This window comes from Diprion similis, chromosome 13, assembly GCF_021155765.1.
Source record: "Diprion similis isolate iyDipSimi1 chromosome 13, iyDipSimi1.1, whole genome shotgun sequence".
Lineage (NCBI taxonomy): Eukaryota > Metazoa > Arthropoda > Insecta > Hymenoptera > Diprionidae > Diprion > Diprion similis.
This window is the reverse complement of record NC_060117.1, coordinates 1714483-1742389: the sequence shown is the minus strand read 5'-3', so window position 1 is coordinate 1742389 and position 27907 is coordinate 1714483. Positions and strand designations below refer to the sequence as shown.

Here is a 27907-nt window from a genome sequence, read left to right as displayed (position 1 = left end):
TAAAGCGCGAAGGTTGACAGAGAGGAGAAGCGGAGGGTGAGGGAGAAAAACTGCAGCAAAGCTTCAACTCGGCTAACTGTCGCGGTAAAATATATACAGATCCATGGATTTTCCGTTTCGTGCCATTGGACTAAAGCATCGTTATTTATTCAACAGTTTGTCTCTTTCTTTTTCATATCTTTTGTCTACCTAAGACTTTTTTCTCTCATTGTCAGCTGAACTCAAACCACCCCTTCATGTACATACGTGATTAAATATGTCCACTCAAGTTAGGATCTAAAATTCCCTGAGAATTCCAGGATATTCCAGGTAATTTTCTGTTTTTTTTTTTCAATTATTTGATTTTAAATTTGAAAAAATTATTTTTTTTTTCTATCGATCACTTTTACAAAAATTCTCTTTGCTTGAGCTCAAAATTCCCTGAGATCTCCAGAATATTCCAGACGATTTTCTGATTTTTTCGAGTAGGTATTCGAATCGTTAATTATTGAAAAATCTGTTCTTCCGGCTTGTTTTTTTTTTTTTTTTTTTTCTTTTTTTCTTTCTCTCTTCATAGCAGGCGAAACTGAAGAAAGTGACAAAAGACGAAAATATTTGCAAAAAACTAAGTTACAATGAAATTTGAGTCCCTTCTTCGGCGAAGTAAAAGGAAAGAACGAAAAGACGGACGAAGAAGTTTGCACTTTTTTTCATTCAATAGTTGGCTAATCGCGGTTGGGGAAGAAACCGCGGAAAGGAAAGTTGACGTTTTCTTAGCGTCTCCTGAAGTGTTGACGCCAAGTTTCAGATTGAATTTTGCGACAAAGTAAATAAGCGAAAAGTAGACAAATATATTATATTGAAGCTAACAATCTTGTATTCGAAAATTTTTCAATTCATTTCCCCTGTTTCTTATTATCGCGAAAAATTTATTCTCGCAACCATAGGTGTTCAAAAAAAACGTGGAAAAAATTTATTTTTTTCTCGATGCAAGTAAAATATTTTACAAAGTGTACAGTATAACACTAGTTCCATGTAAAATAACGAATTTCATAGTTTAAATAAGAAAATAAGTCAACACGTCATGAGGCAATTAAAAAGTTGATTTTTCATGATTTTTATACACGAAAAATTAAACGAATATCAATTTATCGAATGTGTCGTATGCACGATGAAAAATAGAAAAAAAAACACAAACGGTAAGAAAAAAGAAACGTCTATGCGAAAACGAAATTCTCGAATACTTGCTGACAATGCAAACTATACATATATATATATATATATATAGCTTCCAGAATCGACGAAATTCAATTTCGCGCGTGTCAACCGTCACAATTCGTCGTGAATTTGGTGTTCGAAAATTTTCTACTCGAACGGAGTAAAATTTCCGCGACATTTGATCGCAGTAAGAATTTTAAGATTCGCAAAACTTTCAGCTTGGAGTAAAAATTTCGTATCGACTTCTCGAGTTTGATGGCAAAACAAATTTTTAAAGCCGCAAAGCGTGTAGAGAAAAAAAATATGAGGCTGGAAACATTAATGCAGGGGGGGGGGGGTTGGGGGAGGGGGAGGATCACTATTTTGCAATTTTTTAATGCCTTCGAAGTGACTGAGTTTTGAAAATAGGAATTACCGCTTTGCCTTAATTATTATAAGTTGTAACTGAATTTCCGAGATTCTCGAAATTCCGAAATACCGGATTTTTAAAATAGCGATTTTCTCCCAGTCATGTTATGTTACGCTTTGACAGTTTATCACTCATCCTGCATATTGCATATGTGAATAAATAAATAAATAAATAAATGTTGTAATTTATTAAATTCGTATTATGTTTCAATAAAATTTCCTCCTTTTTTAATAAGAATAATTATACGAGGTTGAAAAGTAAAAGATTCGGAATTCAATTGATATTAAAACAGGGAGGAAAAAAAGGTTTGAAAAATCGCAGGAACAAAAAAAGCTTGAATGAGCTTTGCTTCAACGACGAAAAAAATAAACGGTAAATTAAAGCAAATGTAAAAAAAAAAAAAAAAAAGTAAACAGTAATTTGCGGGATGAAGGCAAGAAGAAAGAAAAAGAAAAAGAAACAAACAACCCCCATCACCACACTTGCAATGCGGCAAACATCTAATTACGTGTATTAATAATAAACTTACCAAGTTTTTGAGAAGAACTTTGCACGACGCCCCGAGCAGCAAATACAACCACGTCGATGGCAGTTAGTCCAAGGATTAGTATAATCACCCACCACATGATTTTAGTCGTGAATTTTCAGAATATAACTATCATAGGAATATTTATTTATTTATTTGTTTAAACAAAAAAACAAAAAAACAAAAAAAAAAAAAACAACTGAACTAAACACACACGGACACACATTCACAAAATACTACACCCCTGACTATTTTTTCACAGCACGAATCTTCGTTTTATACACCCTGAAGCAAAAAGTGCTTTCTATTTTATTTGAAACTTATTTATTACGTATAGAATTGGAATTGAAAGTTCTTTAGTTTATTCACTTTTTTAAAAGAAAAATAAATTTAAAAAAACATTACAATTCTTCTCCGTCAAGAAATATCTTTAATTTTTATTAATCGTGCAATAATTGTTTCGTATTTTTTATTGAGAAAAACAATAATTTTCACGAAACGATATGAGTATAAAATTATTAATAACACACGCGCACTAATCGACCCTCTGATACTTAAAAAATTTCTTAATTTCCGGAGACAGTAGATTTTCTGCAACATTCATTCGCACACGCACAAACACACAACCGACAAACTCACGATCTGTTGCACCGATTTTTTACAGATCGCTGCGATCTTTCCTCGATCCAACCAAAATTGGCGCGCGCGGGATTTCGCGCTTCGATTGTTTGAGGGCGCTCAAATCGCAGCCCGACTCGATTCCGAACGCGCAGTTATTCGGCCGGCGGCGGACGGCGCACTGAGAGACAGATAAGAGGCACCGACGCTTCGCGTCGCGACGCTACGCGGCGCCAAGGGTGCCAACCCCGAGGGAGGGGGGGAGGGAGAACAACACGCCGGGGGCGAAAATTTTACGCTGCATCGCAAACTCTGCGTTAGAGGGTGGTGATCCTGCCTCAGGGTGCTGACGAATTTTTCTAGCACACCCTGCGAGTCAACTTTAAGTAATTAAAAAACAATTTTAATCATTCTTTCGGATCGATTTTTATCTCAGCTCTGACGGCCCGGCTTGATGACAGGGGGTCGACCTCCCCCCTCCTCTATTTTAAATACACGCGATTCGGACGATTTGAACTCGTTGGATATTTTATTGCAAGAGTAACAATGTTTAAGAAAATCTGTAACTCAGAGGTTTTAGGTAGCAACGTTGGTGCTACTGTCTGATAAAAATTTTACACCGTTGCAATAATTTATTCATTTATTTGTATATTGGTTGATTTTTTTTTTTTTTCACTTTGGTTTTTTTTTTTTTTTTTTTTATCTTTTTTGTTCGAGTAACCGACTTCTTCCGATTGATCGGTTGATCGAATATAATCATGAATCCCGATTGATCAACCTTTTGAAAGAATCGTTTTTTCGATCAGTTGGTCTTTTCAATTTGTTATTTATCCTAACGATCGATTACGACCGCGCATATCTTTAATAGAACTGGAATACAATATTAGTGTGTCTTTGATGAATTTATTACTATTGTAGTTTTTTTTTTCTGCTTTGTTCTTTTTTGTTTAAAAATAAACAATCGATCTTTACAATTCGGGTCAATGAATGTCGAAATTTGACTAAAAAAACAAAAAAAAAAAAGGCGTGAAATTGTTGTTATCGATAGTTTTCTATCAACGGTATATAAGGGTCATCCATAAATGAGAGGGGGGGGGGGGGGGGGGGGTCAGAGCTTTTATTACGTCACGCAATTTCTTGCGTTTTTTTTTATTTCAGGTTTCCTCGTGAAAAAATAAATTTCTAATTCGAGATTCGCTTGCATGTGACGAAATTCATCGCGTCGAATGTATGTATTCGGTGTTACGTTGTCTCCTGTAGGAGCGGGGGAGGGGGTCAAGGGTCAAAATCGTCCAAAAAGTACGTATTACTGTAGTATTCGATGTGAAAATTTTTTTTGAAACTTGTTTTGGATACATTTTCCGTTCACTCTGTTATCACGAACTGATTCACTGATAAAGTTGTTGTCCTTAGTTAGGTCAGAATTAGTTTTATTAAAAAGCAAACTTTCACCTTGATTAGATTTGTTTCGATAGAATGTTCGGAATTGATTATTATTAAACGTACGTAGTGTGCTTGAAGAGATGAATTTTCCCTAATGTAATAAACACTCGAGGTAAAGGAAACACACGGCGACGCGTGTTTGACGATTTGCGAGCTAAGACGCGACTGAAGGATGCTTCAAGTTCACAAGGTGAGAAGCTGCGTCGTACTTACGATACAATTCGGTGTTTACCTGTCCGCTCGTAAAAGTAAACTATTGGTGGCTCGCATTGAGGGAACTTTTAGAGTTAGACAAGTGTGAAAAAAATCTATATGGGGCATTCCAGCCATATAACCGAGCGGCCATTACTTCGAAATTTTCTTTTTCGTCGTTCTAATTATTTTTTTCGTCTTAACACCTTTCAAAGTAGAATTTTTATTTTATCTTATTTGATTAAAATTTTTTTTTTCTTTTCCCCCAGATCGTATCCACCGATTTTTTTTTTTCTTTCAAATAATTTCAATAAAAACTACATTGAAAACGTCAAAATCTTATCGTTATCTCATCGTGGGAAAATCATTTTTAGATTTTTTTCGATTGGTGTGAAATTGTAGAAAATGTATTTTTATTTGTAAAAAAGTAGTAAATTCACAGTCAACGTTGTTTATGCTATTGTTTATTAATTGATAATTTCTTACGAATGAAAAAGCATTTCTTACAGTTTCATACTATTAGAAAGAATAATCGAAAAATGATGATTTTCCCATGATGAGATAGCGATCAAAAGTTATGGTTTTTAATGCAGTTTTTAGTGAATCTATTTGAAAAAAAAAATCGAAGGATACGCTCAAGGCGAAAACAAATAAAATAAAATAATAAAATTCTATTTCGAAAGGTATTAAAACGGTAGAGGTTAAAAAACAATTTTTTTTTTTTAAATGCATGCAACTTTTTTGGTCGAAGAGTAACAAATAAAAAAATATCCAGTTAATGGGCACTCGTTTATAACTGGAATGCCCTATATAGAGGGTTGTGAGGCATTTAAGTCAGCCAACGCGAGTAACTTGAAAATCAAGTATTTTTTCATTATGTTATTCAAGTAGTTTGTGCAGAAGATAATTAGTTGTGACTTTTTCGTAATTTCTTCGAATGCTCAATCGGTCGCAAAGAATTGGATCAAATAAAAATATTGTTAAAACAAAAATTTTGTATTTTCTGAATGATTTTTGTGAATCTCTGAAGAAAATGAAGTCGACCTTCATACATCCGTCAACTTCGTCACTGACCTAAAGAAAAATTATAACCATTAGAAGGCGATGAAACTTTAGTTTCAAACATATATTTCGAAAATGCTTGATTTTCAAGTTACTCTTCAACTTGGATTCTACTTGTTCTTTTATTCCGAGCAGGCGAAGCTTCTGAAAGATCTATTATTCAAGATAAATCGTCGTTTTTTCAGCCTTCAAACATCCGGCCAAGATTTTCATCGAAACGTTCGAAATTGGTGAGAAAAACTTGTCCAATTTTCAACACCACGACCGAATTTGATGTCTGAAATTTGCTTGCCGATATTGTTTTGTCAAATTAATCTAACGAATCTGTACTTCGCGAATGATGAAGTAACGTTTACTTGATGCCAATTTTACGTAAGAATTTTTCTGCACGCTAAACCGAGTATCAATTGCGTGACTAAATTCTAAAATCATACACGTTTCTCGGCAGTTTTGAAGTCTCACGCTGATGGCGCCATTTCTCGATGTTCAGCCATCACTAAAAAACTGCCTTACCGACGACCGATAAAATTATCGACGTCGATTCGATAACGGCATGAGTTTTATACTTTGTACCTAAACGCGATAAATTATCTGCAAAATTGGCTGACGAGTCGACTCAGTCGTTTGGTAGATTGTTTATAATTATTTTTACCCTTTTCTCTCACTTTGACGTTCACTTTTCTTTGCGAGGCAAAAACTTGCGAAAAATGTAATAAAAGCAACAACTTTCTTCTCAGTTTTGCTTCATATTTTATTTTATTTTTTTTTCAATTTTTGCTCCGTTACTTGCTGTAAGAAATTTTGCCTGCGGAAATCGTGCACGAATTGAAAAACAAGAAATCCTTTTTCGTTTTAAATTTCCTACTTTTTCATTTGGTCTTCCTTTTTGAAGCGACTGTCGAACCTTTGAACAGGAAATCCGATCATCATGATTCGAGATTAAAATGTTCTTACTTGAAATTTATAATTATAATTTATAATTGACTGCCAAAATTCACTTCAAGTATACTTCATGTCCAAAACTATTTTAAGGAATATCGTTTGGCTTGAAAACGATGAAATTAGTGACTATTCATTCGCGAAAATTCGTTCCACGTTAAAAAATACTAAAATCAATTCTTATCATCAAGTGCATCGTTGCTAAGCAGACAGATATTGACGAACAGAAAAATAAGAAATAAAAAAATAAAAATTTCCATCTGCTTCTTCATTTTTTACCGTTTACTTCAATTTTTGCAGAGTGATTTTCAAAATTTGGGAGGTCAGGATAAGAAGAAAAATCAAAGGACAGAGGAATCACAGATGCGGGATTAAAAAACTAGTCTAGATTTTAATCGATCAGTCGATTGTGTGTGTGCTCTTTTTTTTTTTTTGTTTTTTTTTTTTTTTATTTTTCTTACACCCTTCTTTTACCCCCGGTCAATTCATTTGTCAAATTATTTTCTTTTCGCCGTTTGGAAGAATTTTGAGTGATATAAAAAGAGAAAAAAAATTGACGTTGCCCATGAAAGGAAGAAATACTTGAAAATTAACAGACAACCGATAAAAATATTCAAGCTAAATTGCATCGAGAATCGCAAATACTTTAAGCAACGCGGATGATAATTGACCAGAATTATCGTTTGAGCGGTGCTTTGGGGTTGTCACAGGAATCCATATTACTGCCGTATATGCACTGGAACCTCGAAGCACGTGATGTCCTCACCGTTTTCGACAAGCGCCCAATGCACTTTCACGTTTGACTGCAAATAAAATGTAATTGAAAACCCCCGAAATTCAGTTTTTTTGCAAAATCGTAAATTTCACCCTCAACCCTTATTTCTTGAACCCCTCTAACATGGTGCAAAGTAAAAATTAAGTTCAGAAATGGTATCAACAACCACCAACCCCTAAAAACAGATTTTCTTGTATTTTAGTAATAGCTATTTATGTGGCATGCCCGTAAACCGTCTGTTTTTTGGCAAGGATAAAGATTTCAGGACGAGCTGAAGGCGAGCCGGAAGCGAGTACTGAATTTATCCGAGCCAAAAAACGGTTTACGGGCATGCCACGTACAATATTTTTTACGGTATGGGCATTGAAAAGTAAAACGGAAAGTGAGGTTATGTCGCGATCTGTTCGACGAAGCTACTTTATTCGGCAGTTTGGGATGCGCACTTCGAACTGCGCGTCAAAACTGCGGAATAAAGACTTTATTCCTCAACTTTGTTCGCTGCCGTATAAAGCGTTACTTTACGGAATGAAAACTGCCACAAAAAGTAGACTTTTCAATACCCATGCCGTAAAAAGAATATTCTTCTCTTCTAGATTTTTATCGTTGATCGTAACAACTCAGATCCACATATTTACTAACCACTGGATATTTTCTCGCGATCGGGAATTCCCTTTTGTAAACGTATTCCGTGTCCTTCGTGAGCGGACAACCGACGGGCGTTCCCGAAGGATCGGAGATAAAATCACAGGCGTTCGATCCGTCGACGTTTTCGAACTCCTTGGTCACTCCTCCGTTCAAAGTGCCCGAAGCCTTCGTCGTGAGGCTGGCGATGTTCCTCGTCGGTTTGAAAGTCTGCTTGATCCATATTTTTGTTCCCCGTTTAAGGGTACACGGTGGCTCATTGCAGTTTTTTATCTGCACCGCGTTCGAGTCCGGAAGCGGGTCGGCTGTGATCGATGGTAAAAAAATGTAAAATTCTCTTCGTCGTTCGTCGCGTTTTTTTAAAAATACTTTTAAATTGAATTGTTTGAAAATGACGAGTAAAAAGATTTTTCTCTTTACCGTTTTGGGTTGCTTCGATTCATGTTCAGATTAAAATTCAAAATAATTCATCATGAATTATCGCTGCATTATTGTTTTTTTAATTTTTTTGATCACGAGCTTGTAAATTTGATATTTTATTCGTTGAATTCGAATTGCGAAATACGTTGTACAAGTTTTTTTTTTTCAACGATTTTTTCTTTTTTTTTTCAGATTATTTGTGGAGAAAGCAACGATTTTTCAATCAAATAGAAAACCTGTAATAATTTTTCTCCAAATTTTTTTTATCCACTTATACTTCTCAAATATCGCAGAAGATATTTGAAAAACGAAGAAAAAAAAATCCACAACAAAATTTCTGAGAATTCAAATTCTTGTTTTACTTCAAGTTAACGATGCAGTCTATTGTTGTGATTAAATTTCACCCGATTAACAATTCAATCACTTTTAAAATTTTCAAAAATTTCTATTTCCATCGATGTATTATTTTACACAATTTTTCTCCGAAGTTGATCATCTTCCATTTTTTACCGTCTAAATATCATTGATAATATTATACTCACTAGTTCCACATTTTAAAACTGTGGTAGCAGACGCCGATTCGATGGCCAAAGCCAAAACGATCGAAAGCAAAAAAATTTCTTTGATCATCCTGCTGCTCCTGCTGCTGCTGCGGTTCCAAAATCACGACTGTCGTTTCTCGATTTCAACGTCGCACTGAAACGTTTGGATTCCCGTGAAAAAGTCAAGAAGCATCGCAAATATCGCCCGCGATATCAGATCTCGCTGCTCGTGATATCTTGACCTTTGAAACGGGTCGTCGAGTGACCCGAACCCCAGATAACGAGGAATTTTTATTCCCAAGCCACGAGTCTCGAGAAAGTGCCACGATGGAGAAAAGAAAAATTCGCTTTTGAATATCGGGTAGATAAATTATTTTCTAATTTTTTGTTCGATGGAATAAAATTAGCAGAAAATTTTTATATCTTTTTATATAAAAAAAAAATCGTACCGCGTGATAATTTGTTTTGCAGCAAATATTCAGCACAAGGCGATACGTATAATTTTATTCCAAGTATCGATATCGCGAAGGGGTTTGCGGGAAAAAAAAATTTCGCAACTACGATAAAACTTGTTGCGCGTACAGCAAAGCTGTTTGAAATTTACTTGGAATACGGTTTTGAAGAATTGAGAGCCCGTTGCAAAAATGTGGGTCTCGCATTTTATTATCAAAACGTAAAAATTTTCGGGGGAATAATTTAGAGATCGAAATCGCCCTGAAAAACAATTTTAAAAAATCCAGAAAAGACATTTACACTTTATCGTAAAAATCATGTTGCACTTCAAAAGTCAAGTTCTTCGTAGATTTTTGGTGGTAAATTTTTTTACAGATTCTAAGGGGGTGAATTGTTCACGTGACTAATTGTAAGGTTGAAACGCCAAGAGTTCAATCAAGGCTTCAGTATCGTTTAACAACTTTCTGCGTCGCAGGGAATTGAGTACATTTGCACCGGAGAGGTCAAAGAGCGTCTAAACACGAGATTAAATTATCAAGTGCGTCGAACGCTCCGTTTCCATGAGACGATCACAAATTTGTTGCGAAACATGCAGCCTGCGTGAAACGTTGAAGTTTGACTAAATTAACGGCAAAATTTGTCGCGAATTGTTTGTCAAATTTCCGTCGCCATTTTTTTCATCATTTTCCAAAAAAAATTCCGACCCATGAATTTCTTTGCACTTCTTTAAACTCGCCATTTCATATATTTCTATTCATTCCAGAAATCTAAGTCTAGAAAATTTAAGAATCGAATAATTTTTGTTCACTAAAATTTATCAAAATTTATTCCGAATTGGCTTCTCAGTAAATCTGTTTTACCGACCCTAGCAAATTTACCGACGTATCTCACTTGGCTTTGAATCTACCTCGATTCACCGATGGTAAAGCAGATTCGGAAGAAAGAAAGAAAGAAAGAAAGAAAAAACAACGATACAAATTTACAATAAGGTCAGAAATGGATTAGTTAATTTTTTTTTACCTCAAATTTCACTAACGATGTATTCAATCTATAAGTATCCGATTTTATTTCGTCGTCATTCAATTCTATCAATCAATATGAATTATCGACTGAAATGCGAAGAGAAATAACGAGCTTGAGTGAAAATTTTATAAACTTTTATTCCACTTTCCTTACACATCTATAACATGTAATAATTATACTATATGTAGGCATGTAATAAAAATTATTTATACTTACGTACAGATCCGTGAATGATGAGATTAAAAAAGAGAAGAAAATTAAAAAAAAAAATTACGGAAAATTCATGCTGGAATTTCATTGAATTTTTTTTTCGTTTCTTCTTTCTCCCTTGTTTTAAATTTTACATCGATTATCCGATCTTAAAATACCTACTTACAGAAGATGACAAAAAAAACAAGAAAAATTTTTCAAAAATGTCCTATCATTTCGTACAAAAAAAAATAAAAATTGAATCGCAATGTTGAAAACGCTTACATATGTTAACTAATAATTATTGAATTCTGGTATAACCTGTGTAACAGTTAATGATCCGTATGTGTAGTGCACGATTGCTCCATTTTGGATTTTGATTTTACATTATTTGAGCCGGCACTTCGAAGCAGGCGATGTTATCCGGACCCTCAGTCAAAGCCCAGTGGACCTTCACGGCGATCTATAATGAAGAGAAGAAGAAGAAATTATATTAAAAAAATCATCAATCAAAAAGGTGATAAGTTCAACGTTTAAACTGAAATTGAACTGAAACATGAGAAAAAAAAAGTACTTAGTCAAAGAGACGTACGTACATCAAGATATTTTTCTTTTTTTTTTTTTTTTTGAATTCATTCTTTTTATTCCTATTCCAATTACCAAGTTTGCATAGAAAAACAAGATTAGAATATACAATGTTTAATATGAAAAACAAAATAAACTGTCTCGTAGATGATAAACGTCAGAAGTTTCCATGCATTATTGATTCGTGCGTGCGCGCAATTGAATTTTTTTTTCTCCTCGTTTTTTCCTGTCTTTCGTGTGCATGGGTTTGGGTGGATGTGTTTTTTTTTTTCCTTTTGCCTTTTTTACTTCGTTACGACACCGGATTTTTAATACGGGTATAGCTAAAACACTTTTAACCGAAAGTGAAACGCGAACTTTGAACGAACGACGAAAGGTGACCGTCGTTTGGTTAAAAAAAAAGAAAGAAGGAAGAGGAATAAAATTTAAAAAAAAAAAAACGAAAAAAACTTGAGATTATGATAAAAATAGGGATGATGGTTATGTAAGGATTTGAAATTCAAAGATTGCCACGCTGCTCGCCGACTGTTAAGTCCGCCTGTAATTAACGACACCAGGTACTGAATTAAAGTTAGAACGGTTAAAAACCGGTTTTTGTTATGTCGACTTATACCTACGACTCTGTAATGTAATATATTACATCCATATGATCGTGTGTGTGTGTGTGTGTGTATAATTCCGAAAGTCGTTCGTAATAACGCGAAGCGAGATATTAGTTGATACTAATTTGAAAGAAATAATAACAATAAAAAACGATTAAAAATAGAAAGAAAAAAAAAAAAAGTCACGTCGAACCGGATCAGAAATAAACCGGATTTAGGTATGTCTGTATAATATTTTTGATGTCGGAAGAAAAAAATTTACGTTCAATTTTAAAGTTTTCTTTTTCTCCTCTCTCTCTCTCTCTCTCTCTCTCTCTCTCTCATAAGTACGACGCATTAATATACGATTTTCGTACGATGTTTCGATCCTACGAGAGAAAAGCAAAGGAAAAAAAAAAAACAACCAAAATAGATTAATTTTTAAAAGAGAGTGTATGTTGGAGAAAAAAAAAAAAAAAAAAATTTCATCGACCACGATTATTCGTTCGTTTTTCATGGAAATGTAATTTTGATTTTCTTCTCTTTTGTCTTTTCTTGATTATTCAAATCGATGATTGTTTTTAAAAATTATCCTGAAAAATTTTGCCGAAAAAGGCGAAAAACAAAACAAACAAACTCGAATTTCTCAAATATTTTCGAAAAATTAAAAAAATCGTCGAGAAATTATTTCTTTACTAAAAACAACGGTATTTTGAGTAAACATTTTCATTTTAAAAAGTGAACGAGTTTGAAAGAAAAATAAATAAATAAACAAATAAAAAAATAGACACAAGCAAAGAAACGTGTCTCTTGAATAAATGCGATAAAAATTGACGCGATTCGAGTAGGATTTTCAAGCTGCACGTATCGTATCGCCTACCCTTGGATAAATCTGGAGAACTGGAAAGCTGTTTTTGTATACGTATTCGGTGCCCTTAGTCAGCGGGCAGCTCGCCTTCGAGCCGTCGACGTTGTAAATCTGATTGCAGGCGTTGGATCCGTCGACGCCGACGAAGGGCAACGAGACTCCAAGGACGGCGGCGTTGACGCTAGTCTTCAGGGAATGGACGTCTCTGTCCGGGACGAAATGCTGCTCGACGTCTATCGTCGTCTTTCGTTTCAGCAGGCATGGCGGCTGGTCGCACTTCGATATCGAAACTGCCTTGGGATTCCTGTTCACCTTACCTGAGAAGCGAAAATCAGAAATTACTTAAGAAATGCTCCAGATATTATATTCTCGCTTTCAATTTTATTTATTTATTTATTTGTTTCATTTTGATTTATTGACCAGATAAGTTGCAAGCACTGTACATTAAGGTGGCGCAAAAAAACTATTTTCTTTTTTTTTTTTTCTAGTCTCGTATGACAAAATGTTAGTTTTTAATGTTTTAAGAGCCCACTCCAAAAGACGGGACAAAAAAAAAATTTTAAGAGGTCGTTTAAAATTTTTTTAAATGTCAATGAGGTTTTTTAAAAGTCAGAGGTCCTGCAATTGGTCACTGGATACTGTAAAACTGGATGGATATAGAAAAAACAACAAAATAGATATGAAAAAGAGAACAAAAAATAGGCTGAGTAAGCAAGGTAACACATAAAACTATTGAACGATAAAAATTTCAAGGAGAAATCGAAAAGATAGAGATTAGATCGAATATTTTCAGTCACCGATTAGATCTGATGTAGAGAGTAAGTTCATATTAACTAATAGTGAGGTGTTACTAGTCAACCGTGACTTTCATTTATTTATTTATTCATTTAATTGTTTTTACTTATTTGTTCTTATTTATTATAAACCACTGACAGTTGCATAATGGCTAAGCCATTAATAACCAACTAAACTAAACAAATTCATAAAAAATATGTAAAATGTATAAAGATTGACATAAAAGATGGATGCAAAAAAGTATCTAAAAGTGATATATTCATACAGAAGTAAACAATTATGCAAAAATTTGAAAGATAACATTTGGAATCACCAAATAACATTACGCAATATATCAAGTTTAGCGATACATCAAGTTCTAAACATTTCAACCTATTCGAACACTTCGAATACACTTGCCATGTTTCCTGTTTCGGTTTTTAATTACCATATTAGGTATGACATTGAAAATTTTTTAGATGATATAAAAATTTCATCTCTAAAATATTATTTTTTCCATTATTTTTTTTCCCTCCCACCGATCCCTACCTTCTCGTTACAGCTTCAATTGACGTAATTGTTGAAGAGAAATTTATTTTGAAACAGTAATCAAAATATTGCACAAGTTCATTATTTTTCTTTTTTTTTTTTACTTTATGACAATATATTTTCTCTGTTCATTCAATAATCAATAAGTGTATAATTATGAATTTTACGACAATGTTATAAATCGGTGAAAAAGCACAGTAAAAATAACGTCGGGATGATTTTTTTTTTTTTTTTTTTTTTTTTTACCACGTCCGACTTTAGTCAAAAATTGAAAGAAAGAAGAAAAAAGCAAGGAAACGAAAAAGAAAGAAACGTCAAAGAATTTTATAACTCGTCAACGCATTAGTGTACTAATAAGATCAGAATTTATTTTTGTAGGGAATTTAACGCTCTACAAAAAAAGTCTGTAATTGTTTTATGACAAAGCTACTATTTCAAAAGTTATTTAAAGTCAAAGGTCAACAAAAGACCTTATAATAAACAGAGCGTTTCTATTTTTACTGAGATTAGAGAAGGAATGAAACGAGAACGAGGTAGAAAATTACTGGCTATACAGTCCTTGACTATATTCATTTCATTCCAGAAATAGTGATAATTTTTTATCACGTAGACTCGTGATAAAATTTCTTTTAACTGTATGCGAAAATGTAATATTATGTTCATAGAATAATAAATTCACGCTGAGACATTGACTGCAGAAAATGTGTTAAACTGTAGAAACAGATTTAATATTTTAACAACAAAAGCATAAACAGACACTTGCGGCATCAATTTTCTTGTAATATGTGGAATGTTTAAACACTGTGATTTCATCGATACCGATTTCGCTAGAATTTTCTATAACAATACTGTAACAAATGAATTTTTTCGTCATTGAGTACGATGTGTCTATATAATAACCGTAGAAAGAAAATATTATACGAACCGGTAGAACACTCGAGGACAGTGGTTGCGGCGGCGAAATCGGCGGTGAAACTCGTGGCGATAAATAGCACAAATATTTCTCTTATCATGATGGCGACGTGAAAGTAAATCGGCAAGTTAAATCGCGAGATTCGTCAAAACGATTGGGGCTAAAGCCAAAAAATTACGAAAAATTAACGATCGGCTGTGGAATTTAGAGAGAAATCGAACCGATCGCGACTGCAGCTCGAGTCTCTCGGTATCGACTAACGGCTCTCGGTCTCGACCGAACACTGCCAACCTGCCTCGACAATCCCCAGCTAAATGAAGCCCCGTATGGGTGTGAAAAAGTGGTACTAAACACACGTCGATTTACACACACCGTTAAACGAGACACGGTTCCCTTCTTCCGTTTGGTGTGAAATCGACTCGCCGACAAGGAGAAGGACGTCACGAAGTGTAGCGAGGATTTACTTGAGTTTTTTTCATTCACGTCTTCGAACAAAATCAAAGCAGAATTATCACAGCCATTCGATCCTCCATACCGATCAACTTTAATTCACTTCGAGGTTAAGCGACAACTTTCTGGTTTAATAGAATCTCTTCACTTTTCCTTTTCCGCAATTTCGAAGGTCTTCTTGTTTGTCGGAGACTGTAAATCGACGAGGCCGATTTCTTACCGATACTCGCGTTGAAATCGGCGAAATAAGGAAGTCAACGATGCACTCGCGACAAAAATACCTCACTTAGCTTCCGTCGTTTCATCCTATTCGCGTCTTCCATCGAAACCAAAGTACAATTATCACATCCATTCGATCCTCCATACCGATCAACTCCAATTCGCTTCGAGGTCAAGCGAAAACTTGCTGGGTCAATAAAATCTCTTCACTCTTCCTTTTCCGCAGTTTCTCACGTCATTTGATTTGTCGGAGACTGAAAATCGACGAGGCCGAATGCCGGATTCTTACCGATCCATGAGTTGAAATCGACGAAATAACGAACTCAACGTTGCACTTGCCACAAAAATACTTTACGACTTCAAATCGTCGTTGATATATTTCAAAAAATTCAAGTAGGCAGATCCAATATGGCGAAGGAAAATTTCAAATTCGATCAAATCCGGAAAAAAAACTCTGTCCAGTGTGTTCTTGGCGTCGCTGATTACGAATTCGAATTCAGATTTTGCAAATTCAGTATGGCGAATCCAATCAGCGATCTCAAAAACCTCGGCATAGAGTTTTTGACCGTATTCGATCAATCAATTGTCCGCAACAATAAATCCGCCATCGCGAATTTTCAAAATCAAAACCATACATTACTATCTCGTTATAAAAATCGATTCGGCACAATAATGTGTGACTCAAAAAGTCAATCGTGCGCTGCATACCTACTGATCGTCGAGAGACGATGTAGACGAGAAAAATATGAAAATAAAGGAGCGGAAAACCTGCTACCGTGACGTGTTGACCAGTCCGTGAGACTGAGATCTCGAGTATCGAGTTTAGTGAAAGAGGTCACTGAGTGCCGGATAATTCTCTCAGCGATCGTTGTTTTCTGTTTTGGTAAAGCAAACTATTCGATCGCTTACACTGAAGAGCAAAGTCCAGATTACTGGACCTTGACACGAATGATCTTCACAAGTCGTGTACGTCAAAATTTCCTAAATTATGTCTGAAACTTGATGCGAAACTTTATGATGAAAAATAATTATTACAATAACATGCAAGAAATCGAAATTTCTTTTGCAAGAAACTTCACATATTACTTATACGAATCTGATATTACAAGTACAGGAGGAAAGAAATTTTTGAAAAACATGTGAAAAGACACAGATTTTAAGCTTCTTCAATCTGACTAAATCTTCCAGCAACAAAAACATTCTCTCTGACTTGTACAAGAACTATATTTTCATCCAACGATAACCGATCGATTGTTCTCGACGCGAAAGATCGGCAAAGATCGGTCGATTCCTTTCTCTTCTCGTCGTTCTTTTTTTTTTTTTTTTTTGATCTTATTCCGTCTTTATGCTCACAATCAGCCAGAAGCAATTATTCGGTAATGAAGAAAATTTCCCAAGATCGGCGTATCGGCGGCGAGAACTCCAAAAAAAAGTCTAACAAGTCTAAAAAAAAATAAAATAAAAGAAACAACTATAAATCGATCAAACGACTTGCGTGAAATAAAACAAGAAATGACCGTCGTTGACGAGGGAAATAAATGAGAAAAAAACGACAGGAAGAAGAAAAATAAAAGAAAATTTGAAAAAAAAAAGAAGAAAAAAAAACACGTACGCTGCAGGTGCTCCGACGAGAATAATATCGGAACAGCGAAACTTTCCACGACATCAGCAGCAGTAGCAGCGATCGGCGTGACAATGCAATAAACTGGAAACCCACTCGGCGATCGTCACGCCGATCAAGCCGTTTGACGATTGTTTGCGGGCAGATTGTTTATCCTTTTGTTTATTATTATAATTATCATTTTGCAAAAACTCGAAGTTTTCGAATCGGTTATTCAAGATTCATATTCATTTCTGAAATATCGCTGTGGTTTTTTTTTTTTTTTTCTTGTAGGAGTGATTATAGACTGTTAAAACGTTAATGTTGATGATTCTGCGAATATTATGAGCGCTATAAATAAACAGTGTTGAAAATGCCTGTTTTTACAGAATACATGTAATTGTAGGAAGGTTATGAGGATTAGAAAAAAGTAGGACTCGATGATCTTGGGTTTTTTTGGTCGCAGAAAACGACTCCGACATTGAAATTTCAAATTTCAAAATGGCGAGTCTAATATGTAAGACTGAAATTATAAAAATTGATCCAATTCGCTTGAAATTTGTTACCCAGGGGTTTTCGGGATTGCTGAAAACGATTCCGAAGTTACAATTTCCAAATTCAAAATGGCGGGTCCAATATGGAGGACTGAAAATATAAAAATTGATCCGATTTTCTTAAAATTTCTTACTCGGGGGTTTTCGGGGCTGCTGATAACGATTCCAACGTTACAATTTCAAAATACAAAATGGCGAGTCCAATATGGAAGACTGAAAATATAAAATTTGATCCTATTCGCTCATATTAGATCCGGCATTTTGAATTTTGAGAAATTTCTCAGATCTGACCCCATTTTTCAAATCAGCTATCTCGAGAACCCTTTCATACCCATCTTCATGGAATTTGAAAGGCAAGGAAAAACGTATGCTTCGAATGGTAAATTTCCCCTTTTCATTATCTTTTTCTTATTCCACTACTGAACATCGTCACCAAGCATCAGATGAGTTACGCAAGGTTTCAGCACCGTTTTCGCTGTCCTCTCATTAATTCAGCATTCGTCAAATCATCCCTTCTCAATCCGTATTGTACAATTGTGATAATAGTACAGTTTATTTCATGTCTAACGTATTATTGGGTTCTGGTAATAAATTTAACGACCAAAATTCGTATTTTTTTTTCATTTCAAGCGCATATCATATTATTCTGAGAATCGTTTTATTCCTCGCAGCTGATGTGCACGAGTACCAAAGCTAATTGACTTTGCCATACTCTGTAATTCCCAAGCGTTTACGTCACGTATCATATATATATATACATAAACCTACGTATGCGTGCATACATTATACACGTGCAGTCAGGAGTACAAACCTTGTGGACCTTTGTCAAGATCGTTACAAGCCATGCTACCATTTTTACTTGGAATCCGACCATGCCGATAAAAAAAAATGCAGGTGCGTAATACAATATTACTGAAAATCTGCAACTCACTTGCAGATTCATGTGTTATTCATATTCAACTATACGCGTATTGAAAAAAAAATCGCATCCAGTGCGGAGCAGAATAAGTGCAAAGTCGATTCGATTAAGGACAATGAAAGTAGGTTCAACGCGAGAGGAAAAAAAAAAAAAATCAAAAAAGAAGAAACTTGACCACGAATTGTAAAATTCACAAGTAAACAAATGAACCTTGACTTTGTTTGTCGGTTCGTGTTTACTTTTACTTTGATGATTCAGAACTTCCAGTAATTACTTTGTCATTCTTAGAACGTGATTTTTGGATCTTTTCTTTTTATTTCTTCACCCGCACCACTTTCGACGACGATTTATTCCATTCGTCAAATTTCGAGGATCTTTGAGTCCCATTTTTATCCAATTCGAAATTCCTCCAAGCCGTATGATGAAGATTTAAAAAAAATGGACAAAAGCAATTGCGGAAAAAACAGAAGCCATCGTCACGTCTTTGCATTACGCTTGTCGGAAGATCGGGACACGAACGAATAACGTGTAATATCGGCGAAAGACGAGGACGTCGGAGTTGGAACGTGACTTGCGGTGCGTCGCGTCGTTAGTCGTGATGTGAATTGTAAATAATTTCCCCTCTCGATTTTTCATCTCGCATCACCTTGACTGCTTCGGTGCACCGAGTATACCTAATAAGCTGCTATCTAAACTTATGACACGTTCGACATGCACACGTGTGTTGTTGGTTTAAACCGTTGCGAATGAGCGACCGCGTATCTCCTCGACCGGAAGTTGCTGCTACTGTCTCCGGAAATACGATTTTCATTTCCGTATGACGATGAATAGATTTTCACGATTTGGTGCTCCGTTTTTATCTGATACCTGCAGTGTGTTGATCTGTTGAATTGATTTGATACACATTTTGACACTGTTGGAAATAAAATATCTCGATCGTAAATCAGTAGATCGGTAATAAATCGATCGAAAAATTAATCGATGTAACGTTAATCCGTGAATCGAAACACCGGCATCGACGATATTTGTCGATAAAATACTTTGATCGTAAGCCGGTAGATCGCTAATAAATCAGTGTAACATAAATCTGACAACGACGATATTTGTCAATAAAATACCTCAATCGTAAGTCAATAGATCGGTAAAAAATCGATCGAAAAATTAATCTCCGCAACGTAAATCCGTGAATCGAAAAACCGGCATCGACGATATTTGTCGATAAAATACTTTGATCGTAAGTCAATAGATCGGTAATAAATCGGTGTAACATAAACCCGTCAACGACGATATTACTCGATAAAATACCTCGATCGTAAGTCGATACATCGGTAATAAATCGATCGAAAAATTAATCTGCGCAACGTAAATCCGTGAATCGAAAAACCGGCATCGACGATATTTGTCGATAAAATACTTTGATCGTAAGTCAATAGATCGGTAATAAATCGGTGTAACATAAACCCGTCAACGACGATATTACTCGATAAAATACCTCGATCGTAAGTCGATACATCGGTAATAAATCGATCGAAGAATTAATCTGCGCAACGTAAATCCGTGAATCAAAAAACCGGCATCGACGATATTTTTCAATAAAATACCTTGATCGTAAGTCGATAGATCGGTAAAAAATCGATCGAAATATTAATCTGCATAACGTAAATCCGTGAATCGGAAAACCGGCATCGACGATATTAGTCGATAAAATACCTCGATCGTAAATCGATAGATCGGAAATAAATCGATCTCAAAATGAATAAGTATAACGTAAATTTGTGAACTGAAAAACGGATTTTATATCCGCATCGTCGCTTTATAATCAGCGTATAGCAAATTATCTCCGAGTTCGAATTTCGCGTATCTTTTTCTTTATTTTCCGCATTCATACCGCGTCATTATCTCTTCTGCAATAGCAGCGGTAGCAGATAACTGCACCGCTCGTATTTCGCGCGTTCGTAACTTGGCCAGATATGGAAAGAGGAAAGAATGAAAAAAAACTGAACGGTGTAAGAAGATACGAAACCTCAGGAATCCGTCCGGTGATCGGTTTGCTTGAGTCGTGTATTTACGTAACACCCGTTACACGATGGTGATACCGTAGCTTTTGCACATCACCCGTATGCCACATAAATACCCGCATATTACCTGCATTTCGCAAATAAGAACTTTCGACTTCACCGCGATTTACAGAAAAGCAAAACGAGTAATAGGTTAGAAAAAAATCCCATCGCCAATCGATATTAGAGTTACGATATTTTTGATAGTAAAAATACTGCCGATTCCGTATCGATTCGCTTCAAGATAATAACGGTAATAATAGTATAAAAATAGTAATAATAGTTACCTCGATAATAATGGCGGATTGTATAACAAGTTTCGTTATATTATACAACATCCATTTATTAATATTTCTTTTCAAAACTGCAAACTCGCTGGAAATTTATTTACGGACTGTCAGTTAAGTGCTTAGCCATAGTCTATAAATAATTTGGAGAAAGTTTCCTGGGTTAAGTACGATCGAACGATTACAATACTGAAAATATTATGCAGACAAAATTGTCTTCGTATAATTTGCAGACTGGCAGTAAATAATTTCAGACAAGATTTCCTTTCTTCTTTCCTTCTTTCGTCAAAAATCTTAAACGTCCCAATCGTTAAAAAATCATTGCACTCGAGCGAGAGAAGATTGCGTTGCTTCAAATTATATTTATTTTGTCGTGTTTCTTTCTTTCCTTCGCATCAAAATTTTTCTATCCAATAAGTGAAACAACTCATACAACTATAAATATACGTATATAATATTGGGCTTAAATTTTTGCCAAAGATGTGCCAACAAGGCGACGAAAAAAAAAAACGGATAAAGAAATTGATAATAAATTAAAGAGAATAAAAGAATAAAAAAAATTTTCAACCGAGATAAAAAAGGAAGAGAAAAAAAAAACAAAAAACAAAAACGCCGACTGACGACACTCGAGAGACGAATTGGCAATCAGAGTCGCAGATTGAGTCGCAGACTAGATCGGGTTACCTGATTATTGGATTCCGATCGTTTCAACGTCTGGCAATGCATCAGCGTTATTTAATTTTTCTGTAGGAAATAATCACAGCGTCATTATACATATATATATATATATATATATATATATATATATATATATATATATATACTATTTATCTATATATATAGGGAAATGTCTATCGCTTGAATATGAATGACACTTTTTGCCAAATCAATCGATCAATCAGACGTTGAAATAATATTATTGTATTTCGCGCATGCGTATCGCAGTTTCTAATATTGTATAATATATAGTTAAATACGGATAAATCTTTTATTCATATTTTTTTCTCTCTCTTTTTCTTTTTATAAAATATCAAAATTTTTCACGAAAATTTGACGAATGTGTAAAAGGAGAAAAAAAAAAATTAAAATTACTCCCCGATCTTTATCCGCGATATTTTTTTGCAAAATAACAATACATATATATATATATATATATGTGTATATAATTTATTGAATAGAATTCATCGCAACGATCGTTGGAATCGAAAAACTTGATTCGATCGAAAGAAAATGTCTCTAAAAGAGAAATGATTATTAATCGACAGATTCAAAGATCAAAAGTCAAACGATATTTAATATTTAATTATTTTCTCAAGGGAAAGTGAAAAGAATATTTAAAATAAAATTGACAAAACCAAAAAAAAAAAAAAAAAAAAAAAAAAAAAATTCCCTCCATGTATAAATAAATTGCAAAAGATAGAAAGAAAAATATATTAAAATTTGACGAAATAAAAGAGCGGAACAAAGGATGCCGCCATTATTCTCGCAGCGATTGCAAGACGGCTGAGTTGAGAACCGTCGCATCGAAAGATGATATATAAGGGTGAAGAAATTTGATAAATCTGGTATTCGATAGGCGGTATTCGATCCGAGTGAAATAATTTATTCCCCACAGAGAGACAAATCCGTAAATGCATATGTATAGACATAGTGAAAATTGGTGATAATAAAGTTTATTTGTTTATTTATTTATCTATCAATTTGTACGACCGAGTCAATTATTACCGCCATAATTGCGGAAAAGAAATTCAATTGCGTATAAATAATATATAATAAATAAATGCATCCAAACGATGGCCGGGCTGATTATTAAGTGCATATTTTTTCTATTCGTTGTCGCGTTTTTAACAACAAATACTATTTGCACAGCAACTAGTGTCGTGCCATTTGAAGACTGTGGTAAGTTGGCGCATAAAAATTTCGCTTAATTAATTAGTAATCGATTATTAGTTAATTGTAGACTCGATTGCAAATTGAGAAAAGAATTTATTTACTGTTAAAAATAAATATAATTAATCAATTAAATAATATATAAAATAAAAAAAAAATAATGATTATATTCATAATATTTCGACACAGCGATATAAATTTTTAGTTATTATTATCAAATTATAATTTAACCAAATGCGACTTTTTTTTAACTATCAATAAAGTTTCATCGATCATTATTTGGCTCGAAAAAAAATTCTATAATAATACCGAAACATTTTTATATATTCATATTATGCGTTATATATTTACACAAGTTTCTTGCTACTGTTCGTAATTTTTCATATAACGTTTGTGGATGTTTTTTTCTTCTTGTTTTTTGTACTCATCCTTTTTCTTTCTCGTCACTACGGCGATCAAATTTATTTTTCAACATCGTTTTTTCACTTGCTCGATATTTCAATCCTGATGCGTGTTTTTTTTTTTTTTTTTTTTTTTTTTTTTCTACAATATGAAAATATTTTTATAGAAACGCGAGAAAATGGGAAAAAGCAAAAGAAAAATCAACTAAGAAAACGATTTTAGATAATTTCGAACGGTGACGCTGGATTAAAAATGAATCGTTAGATACGTTGTAAATTCCCAAATTATATTTAATGTGTTGGAAAGAGATCGTGCCGATTTTTTTTTTTTCTATTTTTATTACCGTGAAACCGTAAAAAGCGATAAATTCGAATGGAAAAGATTTTCCACGTCGATTTGACGAACAGCGAAATAAAAATTTTGTTATCCTTCGATTTTAACTCCCGTAAAGTAAGTAATTTCTTCGAAAGTTTGAAAATTTTCTTCTACACCAATTTCGGTGTTGATTTTTTTATTTAAAAATTTTTCATTTTATTTCAATCCACACCGCAGCGTGAAATTTATTCTCCCATCTATCGTTTCCATTAATTTTTCTTTCCCCCCCCCCCCCCCCCTCACGGGCAAAACGATCGACGGTGATTAAAAAAATTGAATTATTATTATTATTATTATATATATATATATATATGTATATATAAATGGTACAAATTTAAATATTTATGTTTATTCCGAACGGCCCGAAGGTTGAAGGATAATATTTAACGCGTTTTAACCTCTCTCAAGTTTTTCACATATTTTATTTATACAGATACCTAGATTATTATAACTCGTCATGCCGCGTGTCAGAAATAAAAAAGTAACAATTAAGGCGATTCTATCGGCTGCGTATATATATATATATATTTATATATATATATATATGTATGTATAATCGATAGGCGATCGTACCGTGTATTTAATACAGCGCGGACAGCTTATTGCTCGAGAGGAATTTACGATGAAATCACTACGAAATTACCGTCTGAAACCGATAATCATATATGTCATACCTGAGGCAGATGGAAATCGCGACGTATGATTAAAACCGCAATCGCTTGCATCGGTGAATTCCTTATACTGTTTATATATATATATGTGATAAAAATTAATAACACACATTGTATAAAAAAAAAAAAAAAAAAACAGCAAAAAAACAACGCCCGTGGCATCAATTTGTTAAATTTTTTATTTTTCATTAATATTTTTTTCTTCTTCTCTTCCCATATTTGTTATTTTTTCTTTGAATCTCGAAACTAGTCTTTCGACTCGTTAAATATAAATGATTTTTTATCGTTTTTCTTTACGCTCTAGCAAATCGTGATCGAGGATCGAAAGTTGTTTTTTTTTTTCATTTTTTTCATTTTTTTTTTTTTTTAACAACAGATCAATCATCCAATTCCTGCCTTTGAGTTCAGGTTCGTTTATTTTATTGCCTAATTCTCACGTTATTGAAATTAATTTCCACTGTTAAAGATCAGCGCCTATTCCGGCGTGGTTAGATTAGAAAAAATTGGAAACCAGAAGGATTAGAGATAAGAGGTTGAAGAAAAGAAAAAAAAAAAAAAAAAGAATTGCGTCACGATCGGTATCTCATAATTATAATAATCGATACCTCGCGTGCCGATATAATCACTCAAGATAATACGTATAGAGAAATACGAGTGAATATTATTATTTATCTATGTAGAGTATTGAAGTATCGGTAATTGGAATCATCGATTCGCATCGCGACTCATTAAAAATAAACTTCGATTGACTTCGAAGAAACGACGCGATGAGAAAAATTTTATTTTATACAAGTAATGAAAATACATGTAATAAAGAAAATCGACAGATAAATTTAAAAAAAAAATTTCTTTTTTTTTTTTTAAACAACGTATCGTCGTTCGACTAATTTTAGAATCATTTAATCTGATCGACAGGATCGATTTACTACCTGGAGAGCATCGAGGTGTCGGAATGCTCGAGTTATCCTTGCCGCATAAGGATTGGATCGACGGTCAACGTGACGACCAATTTTTTGGTCCAAGGCACAGGTAATTATTGTAAAAATGGCCGAAAATGATAGATTTTTTTTTATTATTAAATCGATTATTTTCTTAGCTATTAAGCAAGTGCAATCGATTATTTTTCGAACTCGATTAATCGAATCGGTTTTTCTTTTTTTCTTTTTTATCAATCCCACGAACGACGCCATGAAATATCAATTCGTGTGATTAAAGTGTCAATTGTCGTCATTATCTTATATATGTTACAAGTGAAAGATAAACGAATAATTTTAAATGATATTTAATAATATTTTTAATTACACTTTTGTTTTTTGGTTTTTTGGATTTTAACATCGGTATCTTGACTTTTGTAGACGTTATTCCGAATCGAGAAGTTACGGTTTGTCAAAAATCTGTAGTCTTCGTTCGTTTTATTAATTTATAAACAATCGTAAGTCAAGTTATTTATCAAATCACTATTTATCATTAAGCAACGAAAATATTTTCAAAACAATGCCAACGCATAATGATAAGAAATTGTTCCAGTGAATTTGTAGATAATAATCTTTCGTATGAAATGAATCATCCTCAAGTCAGATATATATATAACAAATCTATGAGTTAAAATTATGCGAAATGAAATAATCTTTTATTTATAATTCCAATATTTCTTATTTTTTTTTTCTTTTTCTTTTTCTTTTTTTACGACTATCTCCGGGGTGGTCACAAATTTTTGGAACACAAAAAATTCCGTCACATTTCCACTTTTTCCAGAACCTAAAAACCTAATTTTCCCTAAGAATTAAATCGTTCAGCTTGTCAACTTTATACGTATAAATCCGTTCAAATTGAATTCGAATTGGAAGAAAAAAAAAAATAAAAATTTTAGACCGATTAGTTTTCTCGACTAAAACAAGTAAACTTTAATACCTGAGAAAATGATTTCTATAATTCCCAAGAGAGAAAACTAATGTTTTCAATTTTTTTTTCCACGACCAAACCAAAAATCCCTCGAAAATTTTAAAAAATTTTCAAGTGTGTGGCCACCCTGGATTATCTCGCAATATAATAAGATCATCAGAAATTGTGAAACTTTAACGAACCATCAACCTTCTGAAATTTTCTTTTCCATTTTATTTCTCCCCTTTCTACGCGTCCAAAAAAAAGAAGAAAAAAAATCCAAAAAACTCTCCAACGTGAAGTTGGACGTCGCGAATAATTTGCCCTGAATTGCAGCTTACGATTCTGAGCAACTCGTTCAGGACGTGTATTTCGTGATAAGTTCGATCCAACTGAAGGCTCAGGTGAATCCAGACCCTTGCCCAGCGAGCAACGGATCGAATGCTTGTCGGCTGCAAAGTGGACAACGAGTCAAATTCCAAGCTGCCGTGCGAGTCGACAACGTGCCGCCGGTGAGAGAGCTTGAGCTTTGCCGATTCTAACGAAGCTTTAAAGGGTTAAGCAACTATAGAGGACGAAAAATAGGCTGTTTTGTGATTTTTTTTTAAATTTTTTAATTTTGTTTTTGAAAAAAATAAAGTTTAAAAATTTAGAAGTTTGTTGTAAATTTGGTTGACTGTAAAAGAATAATATTTATAGAACAATTTATTTAAAAATGGCGGCTGAGTAGCCGTACGAACAGTTTTTGTAAATTTTGAATTATGATGGATCACTAATTTATTTATTTTTTTCTATTTTTTTTTTTTCTCGTTTTAAATAACAACAGCTAGAGAAGTGCGTAGGATTTTTTTGATACATTGATTCATGCCCGAATAGCACAATTCGAAAGTCAAACCTTGGAAAATTTGACAGAAAAATGGCCAGAAAATTGTTAATAACAAATGAACGGTGCTGTATATAAAAAACAAAAAAAAAATATCCTACGCGTTTCTTTAGACAATACATTTTTCAAGATCCAGTTAAAATTTCAAGTAAATTGGTTGAAAATTGCTCGAGTTATCGGTACTGCCAAAAGGGTGCATTTAAAACAATAAGGAAAAATTAAAAAAATCGATTTTTTGAAAATTCTAGAGTAACTTTACCCCTTAAGGGAGGTCGTCTAGTGTGAAGGATATTTTTTTAAACGTTTTTTCGGTACACGTGTTTTTCTTTTTTTTTCTTCTTTTTTCGAGACAAACCATTGAAATAAAATTTCTCACATTGTATAAATTTATCGTCATTTACGCGAAATTTGTACAATTTTTCAGACAATTTGAGAGAAGAAAAACTAAAAAAACAAAAAAAAAAACAATCGAAGTTTGCATTTTTCTTTTTCTAAAAAATGTACAAAGTTTGTGTAAATGAAAAAAAATTTCAAACAACAGCCTTCACACTGGACGAAACACCTTAACCTTGTTGACTGATTTTTTACTATTTTCTTTCCTATTATCAGCGTTTTATTTATTGCCTTTTTTCTTTCCAATTTCATTTCAGTTACCTGGGACGCTTTGGTGGACGATGAGAAATTCGGCCAATCAGCTGCTCGTGTGTTACAAATTGACGGTGATCTTCATGCTCGTTTGATCTCAAGTTTGAATCAAATCGACTGCAGGGCGTTGAAATCTTTTTGGGTTTTTCTGTTCTACTGTGTTTTCTTTTTTAAACGTTTTTTCGTTCTATTTCCTCGATTATTTTTTTTCCCCCTATTCTTCCCTGTTTTAAAAATGTTTGTGAAATTCGTAAATATACACGTTCGAAAATGAACTTAACGCTTCGTTTTTATTATATTATTTTTATCGGCATTTTTTCCCCCATTTTTAATAAAAATATTCAGTAACTGCGAAAATATTTTTATAGAGAGTG

General features: G+C 33.7%; 4 protein-coding genes across 7 annotated transcripts in view; 1 reads left to right on the top strand and 3 right to left on the bottom strand.

Annotated features, from left to right (window-relative positions):
* The window catches only part of LOC124414082 (nephrin), a 156656-nt gene extending 154382 nt beyond the window's left edge, over positions 1-2274 (bottom strand). For all 4 annotated transcript variants that reach the window (XR_006929921.1, XM_046894987.1, XM_046894984.1 and 1 more), the window contains exon 1: positions 2136-2274. Coding sequence is in view for 3 of the 4 variants with exons in the window: in XM_046894987.1 (XP_046750943.1) it covers positions 2136-2232 (97 nt within the window). In the remaining variant the exon portion in view is untranslated. The remainder of the gene's footprint in view (positions 1-2135) is intronic.
* Positions 2275-6892: 4618 nt separating this feature from the next.
* Positions 6893-9019, bottom strand: LOC124414125 (NPC intracellular cholesterol transporter 2 homolog a-like). The gene is made up of 3 exons (XM_046895051.1): positions 8766-9019; positions 7801-8108; positions 6893-7189 (listed from the first exon to the last, which is right to left on the bottom strand). The coding sequence occupies exons 1-3, from the start codon at positions 8851-8853 to the stop codon at positions 7106-7108; spliced, it is 480 nt and encodes a 159-aa protein (XP_046751007.1). The 5' UTR covers positions 8854-9019; the 3' UTR covers positions 6893-7105.
* A 1339-nt stretch (positions 9020-10358) lies between these two features.
* On the bottom strand, positions 10359-15004 carry LOC124414126 (NPC intracellular cholesterol transporter 2 homolog a-like). The gene is made up of 3 exons (XM_046895052.1): positions 14713-15004; positions 12477-12781; positions 10359-10893 (listed from the first exon to the last, which is right to left on the bottom strand). Exons 1-3 carry the CDS (start codon positions 14798-14800, stop codon positions 10813-10815), a joined length of 474 nt encoding a protein of 157 aa, XP_046751008.1. The 5' UTR covers positions 14801-15004; the 3' UTR covers positions 10359-10812.
* Positions 15005-17862: 2858 nt separating this feature from the next.
* Positions 17863-27907, top strand: part of LOC124414205 — a 34450-nt gene continuing 24405 nt past the window's right edge. The window contains exons 1-6 of the mRNA XM_046895182.1: positions 17863-17902; positions 18019-18091; positions 18251-18417; positions 25040-25153; positions 26342-26517; positions 27539-27651. Coding sequence (XP_046751138.1) covers positions 17863-17902; positions 18019-18091; positions 18251-18417; positions 25040-25153; positions 26342-26517; positions 27539-27628 — 660 coding nt within the window. The 3' untranslated portion in view covers positions 27629-27651. The remainder of the gene's footprint in view (positions 17903-18018; positions 18092-18250; positions 18418-25039; positions 25154-26341; positions 26518-27538; positions 27652-27907) is intronic.